The sequence below is a fragment of the Pterocles gutturalis genome, unplaced genomic scaffold (assembly GCF_000699245.1).
Source record: "Pterocles gutturalis isolate BGI_N339 unplaced genomic scaffold, ASM69924v1 scaffold29907, whole genome shotgun sequence".
Classification (NCBI taxonomy): domain Eukaryota; kingdom Metazoa; phylum Chordata; class Aves; order Pterocliformes; family Pteroclidae; genus Pterocles; species Pterocles gutturalis.
Window position 1 is genome coordinate 806 of NW_010108756.1, and position 15,590 is coordinate 16,395.

The 15,590-nt window shown below is 38.4% G+C and overlaps 1 protein-coding gene across 1 annotated transcript; it reads left to right on the top strand.

Annotated features, from left to right (window-relative positions):
- Positions 1–348: 348 nt before the first annotated feature.
- Positions 349–14,931, top strand: EXOSC7 (exosome component 7; the record flags this gene model as incomplete). The annotated part of the gene is made up of 7 exons (XM_010072752.1): positions 349–450; positions 1,155–1,249; positions 4,952–5,117; positions 8,518–8,588; positions 12,092–12,215; positions 13,128–13,283; positions 14,786–14,931. Coding segments are annotated over 7 exons (819 nt in total), but the record flags the coding sequence as incomplete, so codon positions are not given.
- Between the last annotated feature and the right edge of the window lie 659 nt (positions 14,932–15,590).

Consider the following 15,590-nt stretch of genomic DNA (forward strand, 5'->3'; position numbering starts at 1 on the left):
ATCCCAAGAATGACCCGTGTTGTGTTAGGTAAAGTACCTTTAGAGCCAAGACCTTTGTGCTTTTGTAGTCTGAAGCTTTCTGTTGAAACAGAATAGAAGTAGTGCAGGAGCTCAGGTCTGTCTGCAGAGAGCTTATTGCAAGCTCTAAATAAATGAGAGATGAACAGAAAGAAAAGTTGGTTCTTTGTATTCTTAAGTGAAAGTTAGTGATGAAACTGAGAGCTGTTGCTTTTGTATCAATTTTACTGTTTTATTTGGCATAGGAGAAGGAAACTTTAAAATCACAGATTCTTTTTTGCTTTTTATTGCTGACTCCCTTAAGCACAATATATTGATTGTCATATTTAGGAGGACCTTCGTGTAGATGGTCGTGGCTGTGAAGACTACAGATGTGCAGAAGTAGAAACAGATGTTGTATCAAACACAAGTGGATCTGCAAGAGTAAAGCTTGTAGGTACATTTCTTAGAGATAGCATACCTTGCTGTTGAAACTTCTGGTTTATGTGGCTAGTTTTAAGATAAGCTGAGGCTATTTGTAGATGGGGGGGTGTGTGTGTGTGTGTAATAAAATGTGTGTGTATATAGCACTAACCGAAACTACGGGTTAAGGAAATAGTGGTATGTTATGTAATTCATTCAAGCTGGCTTAATTTACTGGAGCTAGATTTATTGTGAAGTACCTGAAAGCCTTCAGTCTGAACTAATCTATCATTTAATCTCGAAAAAATGAAATTGCTCTTCTGCCTAATCACTGGGAAAGAAAATTCCGTTCCTTTAGAGTGAAGCAAAACTACTTTTGGCATGTGTTGGCTCTAAAGATGGTAAATATACTGTGCAATATTATAAAGATTCTGCAGATACAGCTGTTTCCAGAACCAAAATGATAGAAAAAGTCATGGATATGAAGAGCATCTTTTTAACCTAGAGAAAGCTAATATGTGTGGTAGTTATTGGAAGAAACTTCTTAGGCTTAACATTGTTCTTCTAAAACCTTTCATTTTTAAAAAAAAACTAATGTGATTTTAAGTTCACTCTGATAGAATGATGGTGCAGATAACTGAAAGGTAGACATGTCGGCTTACCATAGACATTTAAATTAAACACGTAGTTTTGTGAATATAATTATAGTTGGTGATATGTTTTTGTTTTAACAGGGACACACTGATATCTTGGTAGGTGTAAAAGCTGAAATGGGGACACCAAAGTTGGAGAAACCAGATGAAGGTTACCTGGAATTCTTTGTTGACTGGTTAGTATACTGGGAGAGACAGGAAGAGATCTAATATTTGAAATAAATGACTAATCACATCTTACCTTTCTTCTGAAGCTTGTACCTTCATTCCGCTAACTTCCCAAAAGGGTCTGAGCAATAGAAACAGTTATTCTATTGTTTCAGTAGTGGTGAATGCTCAAAACTTTCTGCTATCCAGTGACAGCAGGGACATTTCCTTATTAAAACAAGGGGTCTGTGGGGATGTTGCAGTTCAATGACACTTCTTTCATATGTAAATCAATGTTAGAAAAACTCATTAGATTAGTGTTAGGTTGTATTTTCTAACTGTTAATCTCTGCTTCATAAGAAGATGGGAGGGAGACGTGGAACAATATTGTGTGAGATGGATCTTGTCAGTTCCAGAAATAGGTAATCCTTACTTTCTGTGACAACACAGACCAAAAGCCTAAATTTTAGAGAAGGATAGTCACTTCTCTCATGCTTGTGCCACCAGGGAAAGGTGACCTCTATCCTCCAGAAAGATCCAAAAGACAAAATGTGAAGTGGGAGCTGTTTGGTCTCTGTAAAGGGAGGTGAGATGCTGTCAGTACTTTGATGCTTTTCCAGGCTGCCACTGGGTGGTAGTAACTGAGCAGTTTGATAGACTGCATCTCATACTGAAGTTCCTGTATGTTCTAACTGTGCTTTATATTGTTGAAACTAATAATAAAAACTCAGCCTGCAGTGTTTGCTATCTTATAATGCGTATTTCCCAAAACTTCCATGGTTTCTTGTACTGCTGAAAATAATCCCTTGCTGGATCATGTATATAATTCTCTGCCCCAAAATTCCATTTCTCTTCATTCTGCTCTGAGTCCTTATCCTGAAATCTGGGAAGCACATTTCATCCCATTTTGAGACAGGTTTTAGTGCTAGTCTGTGGAAGAGATGATTTTTGGGGCACTAATTTGTGATACTAGAAATTAATTATCATAGAATAAGTCCATGTCCTGTGTGATGTCCTTACTGCCCATTGGCACTGGAGAAGACGCTAATCTTGGTCATTGATGTTGGACTGCTGTGTCTGCTTTTCTCATGTTTTGAGTTTCAGGGTTGTTCTAATTACTGACTTGTTAGGGTTTTGTTTTGGTTTGGTTTTTGTTTTTTGACTGAAGCAAAGATTTAAAATTTTCAAAGTGTAAGGAAAAAAATAAGACAGCAGACAAATCTGAATTCCTTGGATGCATTAGATTTGTTTGTGGAATTAGAAAAAAAATAAATTCAGATCTGTTTATTTCTGGGACTGGAGTGGTGGTCCAGATGTGTCATAAACGTATTTTCTGGCTGCTTTCTGGAAGAGTGGAATGTTACTGAGGTGGTTCATTTACTGCTGAGTCTAAAACAGTGAATCTGCCTTCTTGTTTTAAATTATTGTGTGCTGATTTTGATGCAAGAATAGAAATCTGGTATTGGTTGCTTGAAGTGAATATGGCTTCAAGTGAAGAATATCCTCTTATCTAATGAAACCCTTGTATACAGGAAAATAGCTGTAAACTTTTGTTTAATTAACTGTTTTATTTCTTGTTATAATTACTTTCACTGTAGATTATAGTGTATTAACGGCCTGAGTAATGGATGGGAAGTACTTCGCTACTGTGAGAGAAACGTTTTGACTGGTAACAGCAAGGGTTTGGAAAGTAGAGATCTGTGGTAGCAGCCTCATGATGCTTCAGCAGCCTTGATTGTTATGCAGCATGACGCTGAAGTGTCTTTGAAAGTCTTTAAAGTGACATTCTCTTCAGGAGTAGAAATTTTGTGCTCCATTTGGCCACTACCAAGTTCTTTCTGTGCTCCATAAAGCAAGCTTTTTGGTATTTGCTTTTGTTAGCGTGCTGTACAACCCTTATTTGAATTTTACGCAGTGTAAATTACTGCAATAGTCTGTGAGCACTGGGCGGCAGTATTTGCCACAGAGTTCTTATAGTAGTACCCTGCTAACGTTACTTTTTTATTCCACTTTGATTGCAAGGAATTGAAGTATTAAAATAATAATGCAATCAAGATGCAGTGAAACTTGCAATGGTATTCCAGTTGAGTCTCATGTTCTTCTTGCTCTCTGTCAAAGAAAATGGCCATTTATAATGAAAACCTACATCATTTGATAAAACTTTGTGTTTAGAAATAATAACAAGGTATAGACTGAGGTTTGTGTACTTCTTTTCAACTTATATGAATCATAATGCTTGCATAACCATACTTTAAACAGAGTGATGTAGTTAACTTGCATGAAAGCTGCTTCCATGGATAAGTGCTTGCTTAATGCAACCTGAAGACCTGACTCAGCATACTTCCAGAATTGTTATATTTCGATATGGTGCTATCTTGTAAAATGTCTGATATTAACACAACTGCAAGTAATATTGTGTCACACTTGCAGCACTTATGATTTAAGTCATACCTAGGTAATGTGCATGATCTTTAGTTGTTGGTTTTTTAAAGGTGAAGGGATTGTATGCCAAGACTTTGTTTTCTGCTGTATGTTTGCATTGCTGTGGTGTTCCTGTTGGAAGAGCTAAGAGTTTGTATCAGCACCTAAAAACAAAACATACATGAGAAACTGGCACTGGGAGGTGCCCAGACAGGAGAATACGAGGCTTTGCTGTTATAGTTTTTGAACATATCAACCTATTTCTGTGGAGCCACCTCCCTTCCTGTGTTCTGTAATGAGAAATTAATTTGTGGGAGGTCTGGCCAGTTTATTGAAAAACAAGATCTGCAACATGTGCTGAGGGTCCACTGCTTGGCAATGCTTTTGCCCTCTTTGTAAACCAGAGGCTGGGTTCAGAATATTTGTTTGTTATTTTGCTGTGTATGCATCTCTGGACATTTCTGCTCTATTTCATTCTGACTTGGAGGTGAGGGGTTTTTTTTGTTTGGTTGGGTTTTGTGGTTTTGGGTTTGGTTTTTTGTTTGTTTTGGTTTGTTTTTTGTAGGCCTGTTTTCTTTTATTGTTGTGATTTTGTTCTTAGCTGTGTACAAGGCCTCAGGACACAAGGACTTTCTTGCATGGCTGCTCATAAACAAAGTTTGCTATGTTGGAATCAGGGAAGTGAAGAACAAACACTTCTGTCAGATCCCTTCTGGAAAAAATATTCCTTAGCTGCTGCTCTCCATAAGCTGTAGTTGCTGGAAATAATGAGCTGCTGTCTGCAAGTGCCTTGATGGCAGAGAGTACACTCAGTAAAGAAATTACCAATTATGGTCAGGAAGTCATGTAACTTTTAAAAAAAAAAAAGTGTATTCTACTTGTCATATCATCACGTCTTTCTCCTCTTAGCCACTCTCAACTTATTAATTTCACATTAATCTCTAACAGGCTGTCTTGTTAGCCTTTCTGAATTTAGTACAGATTTCTCTTATTTCTTTATTTTTGAAAGGGTTGAGATGATAGAAGATGAGAGTGCTTAAGAAATAATCCCAGAGAGAATTCACCAACATTAATATTGTAACTTGGGAACTGAAGATGGTGAATTTAATTAGTATCAGAGTTTGTAGCAAAACATAGGTGTATTATCTGCATCAAGACATTTTCTTTTGCTAAATAGAAATTATTTACAGATAGGATGCTTATTCTTGTACAAATAAATCCTTGGGTATTTCTAATGCTTTATATTTAAGAAATGTTCTTTAGGTATTGGCTGCTTCAGAAGTGAAAATATTTTTTCTTTCTTTATCTAGTTCTGCAAATGCTACTCCTGAATTTGAAGGCCGTGGAGGAGAAGAGCTTGGCGCAGAGATAGCGAGTACACTCTATAGAGTGTTTAGCAGTGAGAGCAGTGTAGACTTGAAATCACTTTGTATTAATCCCAGAGAGCACTGCTGGGTTCTCTATGTTGATGTATTGGTAAGTAAGAAAATGAAAACTGAGATTCAAGGGGGTTTCTCAAGGCACTGACTGAGGATAACCATGTGTATTTTCATATAAAAAAGGTTTCTCATAATGTAATACAATGCTTAACAGCATAGATGGACATTTTCTTGTGCATCTGCCTGTAATAGTTAATCATTACTTACTTCCAACTTGCTCTTTTTCAGCTCTTCTTCATGCCTCTGCTCCATTGCAGAGCTAACAAACCACTGAATACTCCACATCTGTCTCAGATAAAAATCAGTGACCTTATACTGACAAAGAAATTGCCACTAAAGAAAGCTGAACTTTTTTCCAAGATAGATATAATGGCAGGGGTATGATTCTAATGAATGTAAGTTAGCGTGGGTGTATGTTAGCCCTGGCATAACTGTCCATCCTATCTCCCTCTTTGCACTATTATCAGTACTAATTCACTCAAGTAAAATATAAACTTTTCTGGCAAAAGTTACGTTGAGCCTAGGCACTTTTTGATGGAAGCTGTATACATGTATCGCATGTAGAAAAGAAGTTGAATATTTGTTCCCATTAAAAATGGAAACTGGATTTTATGCATGTAAATCTTGTGCATGCAGCAGCTCAGTTTCCAAACTGTGCTTATTTACGGGAGTTCAATAGAAAGAAGTCTGCAAGTCAGACTCTCCTGAGCATTATTTCCAGTTCTTATTGGTCCAAAGTTGAGTTTCTATTTGTCAAATTTATAACTGAAAATATGTTGAAGGATTACTCACAGAAATCCATTAATGTCTCCGAATGATTTGTAAAATATTAAGCTGTATTGTGAAAAAAAAGTACAGGGTTTCGTTAAACAAACAGGAACATTTAGACGTAGACCTAATAAATGTGAAAATTAGTCCATTAGGTGTTTAAAAGCAGTAGCATTAGCCTAATTGTAGTAGATGTGGTATGTACCATGTCTTAGTCCGCATGCAGAACGATCCAATGTATACCATTGCTGAGTGCTTTAACAGTCCCAGTCACCAGCTCATTGGAGCTTGGCACAGTTTAATAGAGAAAGAAGTGTTGGTTCTGAGAAATCACACCGGGGCCTTTCGTTACTAGGTAATGACAAGCAAGGGTGCGGAATATTAAATGCTCTGCTTACTTAAGCAATGTGCTGCTTAACATTGCAAAAACGCTGGATGAACAAAGACTTTCATGAAGCTGACTGGTGCAGAAGCAGTGCTGTGTAGCTTTTGTATGAGGTATAAGTGGCCATTATTCGATTCTTCTGGACGTATTTGTTGGTTGTCCACAGCTACAGAGAAAACCAGTCTTTTATGCTACTAGTTGTATCAGAATGATGAATATCAAGATCTATGCTGTGTGATGAATTTTGCATTTAGCTCTGTTCACAGTGCCAATAACAAATCTGTTGTAGGTTCATAACTAGGACTCCGAACTTCATGAGTCTTTCTGATGTCATATTCTACAGCGATGTTGTGTGTAAGCTGTTGAAGAGCTGCTGGTGTCATTGTAACAGGATACTGTTAACTTTCATCTCTTTATTCTTTTACCCCCTCCTTTTTATTTCCACCCCAGGCCTCTGTATTTTCACATTTGAGGTATTTGTACTATTTCCTCCTCTAAATAGAAGACGTATATCACAGGTGATAGTTTACACTTGATGTAGGTGCTCAATAATCTACAGGTTTTCCTGAAGCTGCTCTGACTGAATCATTCCTGTAGAGCTCTATTTTAATAGTACACGGTGGAAGTACAACACTTGTGCTAGTACAAGGCACTAAAGTCATATTATTCATCATTTGAGGGAGGCAGATTCTAAATATAACAACAATGCATATTGAGAGCCCTTTGGATTATGTTTTCCTTCAGAATTCCTGGAAATTATTCACATTAGTGTTTATGTTGCATAGTTAAGTTGGAGGGAAAATAAGCTTTAAATCTGTCATAAGCCTGAAACTACTGGTACCTTGTAGTCAGGGAGGAAGGTACTTGTTTCCAAGTCCCTCATTCCAAAAGACAAAAACCGAGAAATAATGTTGTGAACCGGGAGATATTCCATTGCTATGTAATTTAGCCATGTGCACTTTGATCAAAGCATTGATATTCAGCTCCTGTGTGTAAACAAAATCTGAGATATGCAGTCTCAGAAGAGAAAATAGTATATTTTGCATAGCCATGCAGCTTATCAGTTAAAAAATATCTCAAGTATTTTTTAGTGATCTTGGGAGGTGCTATAATTGTTTACAGTCAGACTAGGGAGAAAATAGCTTCAACTATATACACTACAAAGATGTGGGCATATGGACACATATAGATATGTATCAAAGGTCAGGAATATGTACCTTGACCTTTCAAAATACATGCATTCTTTAAAATTCTAAAAATTAAAAATAATGGGGGGGGGGGGGTGGCGAGGTGGCGGTCTCAGTACAAGGTGCTTCAGCTGAGAAGAGACTGTTAATTTCTTTCTGGATGAATTGTTGTACCACGCTTGGTACAGGCTGTGTTCCCAGCCTGTAGGCGCCCCTGCAATACAGATAAGGCTTCAGAACAGCAGTCTGAGCATAAGCCTAGCAACAGGACAGGCACATCCCATTATTATGTTTTAATAACAAAGATACTGTGGGGCTTATTGTGTTATCCAGTAAAATCTAATAACAACTGAAAGGGGCAAGTTAACCTCTCTGCATCCAGCAGCTGTTTGCAAAGAAATAATTTTATCACCTTTGAATTTAGCTTTCTATCCCAACTTTTTGTCATTCTTTTTACACAATTCAGTCTGTCTTCGTAAAAATAAACTGTCTTTCCGGAATATCTGATTTATCAGGTGCTGACAGTGTGGGAGTTTGTCTCATTCTTAAATAGATTTTGAAGAACAATCAATGCCATCAGTGTGCAAAACTGGTTTTGCTCTCATCATACAGCATAGATTGATGTAATGGAAAGGCATCCATATGTTCTCACTCAAGTAGTTTCAAATGTTTGCTGGGGGGTGTGTGTGTGTGTGTTCATGGAATAGTACTGGCAGCTGAGAGCAGAGCTTGTCAGGGAACTAGCATCAGACTACGGCCAAATGCATGTGGCATCTGACTGAGTTTCGTTCAGAGCTGTAGCAGAAGAAGAGTAAGAACAGTGGTGGTTTTGTTTCAGCTTCTGTTATGAAATGTTATCATTAATTTTTGTTATGAATTGTGTTAACTCTTCTATTTTGCATGTATAATACAGTTAGCTGAAATCTTAAGTTCATATCTGCTGTTTATTTCCATAGATAGGCTTTAAAGACAACTTTGTTTTTTAAAAACGTTATTAATTTTGTGCCTTTTCAAGTAGGCTTGAGTAAAGACTTGATTTAGAGACAGTAGCCTGATTTTCTTTTAAAGATACTCTTTTTTTTTTTTTTCCTCCCCAGTTGTTGGAATGTGGTGGGAACCTCTTTGATGCAATCTCTATCGCAGTGAAGGCAGCTCTCTTTAATACACGGTAAAGCACAGATCGCATTTCATGTGAGTGGAAGTGGCAGGGGAATTGGAAGAGAAAAACTCTCTATGAGCTAAGCATTTTTAATGCTTAATTATATAAGTAAGAAAAACCCAAGGCAACTTGCATTCATATACAAGGCAATCCATTTGCATGCAAGTAACGTGAACTAATGACTTTAACTCAGTTTCTAATAGTCAAGTGTCATATTGCATTATGTGCACAGTCAGGTTCACAATATTTTGTTCTGGAGCCAGATCCAGAAAAAATTGTCTTGACCATATGTTTTTGTCGCAAGTAGTTGGAGGCCTTTGTGTTGACGCCATGTGGGTTTAAAATAAGTAGTATTTACTGATATGCAATGCTCCTGAATAAGAAGCTCTCTGTCAGCGTGACTACTGATTTGTAACTAGCCCTGTTTTCCCACTTCTGTCCTTCTTTCTCATTAACTGTTAGTCTAGAGTTCTTTTTAAAACTAAGGGGAAAAAATGGTGGTGAGAGGTTGTGAGGAGGGGGTAAATAATGTGTCTTTAAAAGAACTTTGGCCCATGCATTTTAATTCAAAGAATAGAAGAACAAAATCTAGCAGATTGATGCAAGTGCTCTGCATGTAATTTAATGATAACATTTAATAACTTTTTAAATGTTTTTATCTTTATCTGCAGATGGAATACAGAGTTTTGTAGCACCCTTGAGAAATAAACTAGTGAATGGCTTTGTTAAAAAACTTATGTAGCAAAAGTAGCTGGAAGAGGTGCAAAAATTAGGCTCTTACAGGCATAAATGTTTTAAAAGTGGATCTCAAATTGTTCTTCAGCTGTAAATTAGAGATCAGCTAAAGTCATTGGCATAGTTCTGGTTTATTCATCAGGGAATCACCACACAGTACTAGAGCAAATGTACAAAAAAAAAAGGTATGATAGCTATGGATACATTTTTCTTTAGGGCTAAGCAAATGCAAAATCACCACTGAAGGAATTTTGTGCAAGAATTACGGGATTTAAATGCTTTGTATGCCTCATCCTACTCATCGCGTCCCCTTCAGGCATGGAGCAATGTCAATATGACTGTTCTAGAGGGAACGTTTGTTCGTTGGAATTATGTGTTGTTCATTATGTTCTAAAAACTATATTAAGATCATGTGCAAAAGATAGCAGATACCAAACTTGCTTCTTACCCGTGTCTCCAAGGTGCTTACGGCTGGATTTATCCGTGGTATTGCAAAAATGTGCAAGTAGCAACAGTGTCAGGACTTAGCATTAAACTTGTTCCTGTGGAATGTGCCTGCTTGCAACTGAGGCAACAGAAACTAGGCAAGTTACAAAAGCTTCAGAGTTTATCACACCTTGCAGATGTCATGGGTTTTTGCTGGGCAGCATGGTAGGGGCAGAACTAATGCCTGCTTGCATGGTGTGGGTCTGCAGCGTACAGAAAAGAGCATTGTTCGTTACACGACTAAGTCCTGCTGTACAGATTTCTGCCTTGATTAGTTGCAGGAATCAAAACAGAAAAATAAAAGTTGCAAAGTAAACATGTACAGCTAGTTCTTAAGATAAATATTCACAAGCTAGGAGAGGAAATTCCAATTTTCTGGAACTGCTTTGTGCTCCACTCTCTTGCCTAGTTTTTGTGTGTATATACCCCCTTTTTATGCAACTACGATGCTTGTGTCTGCTGAATCATGTTTTTGCTTCTGCAGTAGTTCTACTTTGTACCTCTCTCATCTGTTCTTGGCCAAAGCAGCTCCTTGCAGGCATTTTTCAGGTATTAATTCTGGTAACTTTTTCTTGCAGACCAGACATTGCTCTGGTTTCATAGCCATTTTACGATGGAGTTAAAAATTGCTTAAACTCGCACGTTTTCTTCCAGTCTTCCTTATTTTTTGAACACTGCTCTGGCACGTACACTCCTTGTCTAGGCTGTTATCCAGTGTTGTCCATTGTACTGTGCAGCCTGAGGGTTAGTCACCTTGTGACTTTATTCCTTCCATTCATTTTTAATGGAATATTTTTAACCTCAAAATAGGCTTTGATGCAATTCCAGTGAGTTCTTATGTAACTCTGCAAAGCATTTTGAGTTTCAGTTCAGGTAGACGTTGGAGTTGTTCTGCTTACTAAAAGTTTTCATTTCTGGTTACGGAAAGTTTTTGTTCCAGCTTGGCTCTGGCCAGTGTTCTTGTAGAGAGTTTGTTCTCAGTGAAACAGGATTAGCTGTTGTGAAGTACTCGCCTCTAGGACTCTTAGCCACAAATAACTAAAATACTCTTCCAGGGAACAACAAAAATCACTTTGCGTTGGTGGGGGAAAGGTTCCCTAAAATCAGTCCCTGTCTCCTCCTCTTTTAAAAGGATCTGGTACAGAATGCGTAAAAGAATGTAGCCCCCAGAGTCTAGTTATAAAACACAACACTACTGTAAAATTACTAATATAAAAACAGATTGTGGTTACATTCCACGTGGTTAGCAAAGTTAGCTTTCTAGGGACGTCTTGAAATACTTTTATAAGTTTTCAAGTACAAAAGTGAGAGCAGTCTGGTTGAACGGCGTGGGGGTTTTACTGTGCAGTGAAGCATAGTCTCTCCATCAGTACTCCTGATGTGGGAGTGGGCACCCGGATAATGAGGGTATAGAAGACACTGAGGTTCTTGGCTTCTTGAGATACCATCTTCTACTCAATTGTTTTCAATGACTTTATTAATTGTGCTAAGAAAGCTGCATTAAGTCATCCTGTAAAGCTCCCGTTAAATGGCTATAACAAATACAATATGTGTATCACTGATAAGGAGCCTGTCTAGCTCGTTTGTGAGAGGGCTCATCACTCACAATCAAGAAGAAAGCATTTCTTGGACTTCTGCCTGCGTTTTTATCCCTGGTTGTTGCTTTTGTATATTTGTCCTTAGAACAGTAGAGTCTTCTGGCTTCTTAAAGAATGAGACTATCTGGCCAATCTTCCCATCTTGCTAAAGAGAAAGGATTTTACTAATGTCATCTTTTTACTTTACCCCAAGTCTCCTTATTTAGTGTTGTTCTTCCCTGAACAGCTTCACTACTTGTATTTGCTACTGATGTCCAGTTTTGACGGGCAATGCAGGTGCTGTAATTCTGACAACTTCACTGTTGTCTGCATGGTAGGGAACCACAGCATGAAAGGATGCAGTCTTGATCACTTTCTCTCCTCTACTTCCAGGGAGATGTACAAAGAGTTGTTCAGAATCGCCTTGTTGAAATTACAAAAGAATGTTTCCCCATATATTAGTGTAAAAAACAGTTCAAATTCTAATGGTTTGAATGATGTAAATATGATTATCTTATCCTAAATATCTTCCCACTTACAATGTTTTCTTCCTAGTCTCAGTGAGTGAGCTGTTAATTCTTTGATAACATTCCGAATGTTTTTCTAAACATTCAGCCTCATTTAGAGGAAAGGGCACTTCCTGGAGTTGAGACTCTGTGACACCTGTATTCGTTATCTGTTTGGGCAATGATTTTGTACATTCTGTTTCCACAGAATACCCAAGGTGCGTGTTCTGGAGGATGAAGAAGGATCTAAAGAGATTGAGCTGTCTGATGACCCGTACGATTGTATTCGACTTAACGTGGATGATGTGCCCTGCATCGTCACACTAAGCAAAGTAAGCCTGACAAACTTCTGACCTTCTGCATTGAGACTTCAGTTTCTGTTAACTTCACCTGCCCTTTATTTTTTCACTAGAAATAAAACTTGTGTTACAGAAATGGTCAGTGTCCACTATGTATGTATTTGTTCATCCCTGGCCTCATAATTAAAAAGACTTTTTGCTAAGTAAGGGGTTTTTTTCCATCTCTGACTTGGAGATTTTCACTTGATGCATTCTTAAAATGCATCTTCTTGCATGCAGAAGAGTTATTATCTTTCATCTACTCCTCACTCAACATCCAGAGCAGCAGATAGTTCAGTATGTGAAAACAAATGGGTATTGTTGTGAGGCACAGAGATGTGTGATCTGCCTGGAGTTATACGAGTATTTGTTGCTGGGGACAGAACTGTACTTTCATGGGGTCAATACTGTCCTTTCCTTTCAAACAGGTTCCTGTTTTCCTTTCTATATATAGCCCACAACTAACGCAGCTGAATTGTGGGGTGCAGAGTTAGTGATTTGCTTAGTTACCTGGATGTTTGTCTGACGTATCTTTTAAGCAGGTTTCATAAATGGGAGAAAGGCCACTGCTGAAGTGGAGGCTCACCCGAGTCCCAGGATGTGTAATTTTCACCTAGCAAGGAGCAAAGTCCATGCTTGGAGTTGGGGGAGAAGGGGAATCTGGAGTTTCATATAGATAAAAGGATGGTCAGAGAGGAAAACAGTGTGAAATAGTGATGTGCTTATCTCGCCTCTGTTATGTATGTGCACATAATTTGGGGTCAGAGGCTGTGCTGCCAAGTCAATCGTATGATGGTAGGATGGGAGGCTGTAGATAGCCAACGGAGCTACTACTCACAGTTTAACTTCTTGATAAAGAGCTCAGACAACTGCAAACTAACATGTTGCTTTGTTGCTAACTTACAGATTGGATACAGGCATGTGGTGGATGCCACCCCACAGGAAGAAGCCTGTTCTTTGGCCAGCCTGCTTATTTCTGTGACCAGTAAAGGCGCTCTCACTTCCATGAAAAAAGTGGGGAAAGGTAGCCTTGATCCTGAGAGTATTTTTGAAATGATGGAGGTAAGGAGGTTTGAGAAGTTACTGATGTTACTGAATGATACTGGATGAACTGGAACTTGAGTATATGAAAAGCTGCAGTAAAGACTTGTAGAGCAGGGATCCTGGTGCTTTTATTAGGTGCACAAGGGACTTGCTGAAGGTCACAGACAGTTCCTGTGAAACAGAATCTAGTATGAATGGAAGTCATCTAAAACTTTGATATGCCTGAAATGTGTGTGACTCATAGTTGCTTCAGTCAAGTACCTCACAGCTGTAAGGATATCAAGCTTAAATTGATAAATTTTTAGAGAACATGTTCCCTCTCTCACTGTTTGCCTTAAAGGGTGAAAGAGCAAACCTTCTAACATGGTAAAGTCCCCATAGGAGTACAGGTGGTACTTTGAATTACTAGTGCATTGTGTTCACAGCTCATTTGTTTTGTGATCAGCTTACTGCTGTCATTTTACTGTTGTTTTTCTTTGCTCCTTTATTGGGTTTCTGATCTGCTCCTTCTCCATGAAAATACAATATCTGGGTATTGTTCACATCCACTTAATAATTCCATTTTAAACTTTCTTCAGGTTCTTCTTAAAACTGTCTTCCAGTATAAATTCTCATGCCTGGGTTTGACCTTGAGCATGAGACAGAACTGGATTTTGAACTTGGAGTCAGAATGAAAAGTAAATACTTCAAACTGGCTCTGTTTCCTAGAGATCCAGAACTAATTTCAGCATGGCTGTAGTGAGGAATGCAGAACTTGGAGCCAAGTTTGAAAGCAGTTGGTCTCAAGCGGAAATTACATGCTGAGTGTATATATGGCACTTCACTGTTTCATGGTGTTGATCCAGAGGCTGGTATCGGAGCTAATCCCAGTGCTTTTCCATTGCTGGAATTTATTTCTGTAAAGAAAACCTTCTGTTAACTCCTTTAAAGTCCTTAGACAGTACAGAATCACACGTCATAATGAAGAATCTGCCCACAGGCTGATATATTGATGCAGCCAGTGTGAATTTGGGGCTTCTCTGGCCACATGAGAAGACCATCTGGCCACATGGTCTAAAATCAGTCTGCTGATTCTAAAGAAGCACATCCAGAAGAGTTTACTGAACTTTGTGTTAGTAGCCTGCTGTGCTGGTCAAGTATCTCTTGTCCCCTGCAACTAGCATATTGCTTCATATTACAAGCGCTGGCTGATCTGAATGTGTGCTTGTGCCTGATGTGAATTTAGTTTGGATTCCTGAGTGATCCTGCAGTGCACAGATCTGGCGTTAATGATCATGGAATGCTTCTCTGATGGATGGGAGCGCTGCCTTTATGTGTACATTTTTCCCAAACTTTATAAAATTAAAACGAAAACTTCCATCACCATTATTTTTCTGAATTAAAAGCATGTTTTTATTATACCAGCTGGTGTATATTAATCATTAAAGGGAAAATATTTGTCAAAGGGAAGTGTTCCATGAGAGTTGTCTTCCTGTAAATAAGCATATGTCTCAGATTTGTTTGCTTTCTTTGCATTGCAGACGGGAAAAAGAGTAGGCAAGTCATTGCACATAGCCCTTCAGAAGATTTTGGATGAAGAAGAGCGTTTGGGGACCTCACGGCAGAAAGTTGGATTTCTAGGATGAGTTTTTATTAAATGTTGAAACTGTTTTTAATTGGTTGTGCAATCTTGTCAGTTTGTATATAGAAAAAGGTAATTTTTTTCCGGTACCTTTATCCTTCTGGCTAAGATGCTTTTAAAATGTTACTAAGCATAAAGCTAGCTACAGTAAAATGCAAATAAGCAAATTTCAGATGCTTTCCGTAAGGGTAACTGCCCACCCCAAGGAAGGGCACCAACAGCAATTGATGCAATTGCCTGGGAAGTGCTTGAGTCTGTTTTCGTGAGTGACAGGTGTGGGTTCCACTTAAATCTGCTTGTGCGTGTTCCACTCCTGCAGACCAGCTGCTGTGTCCTAGGTACAGCACAAGCCAGGGTTTGGCCCTCTTGACATTTTTTTTGCTCACCAGCCAGATGAGAACAGCAGTTTGTGGAAGGCTTCCTTCAAATTGTCTTACTTTTCCTGAATGAAATGGGGTTAGATTTTGCTATAAGTACAACATGGTCCACAGTTTCTCATTCATATTTTAAACTGAGATTTCTTTGCTTACTAGAGCTCTGACTATCCCTTTTGCCAACAGGTACAATAGTAACCTAGCCAAAACCTCTGACTGGGGCTAAGGAAAAGGGGCAGGGCTAAGGTAAAAGGGAAAATAAGTTAACTTTTTAGGAGTTTGATAATTCATCTGGAAAAGCATAGTGACTGTCAGTAATGATCCCAATAT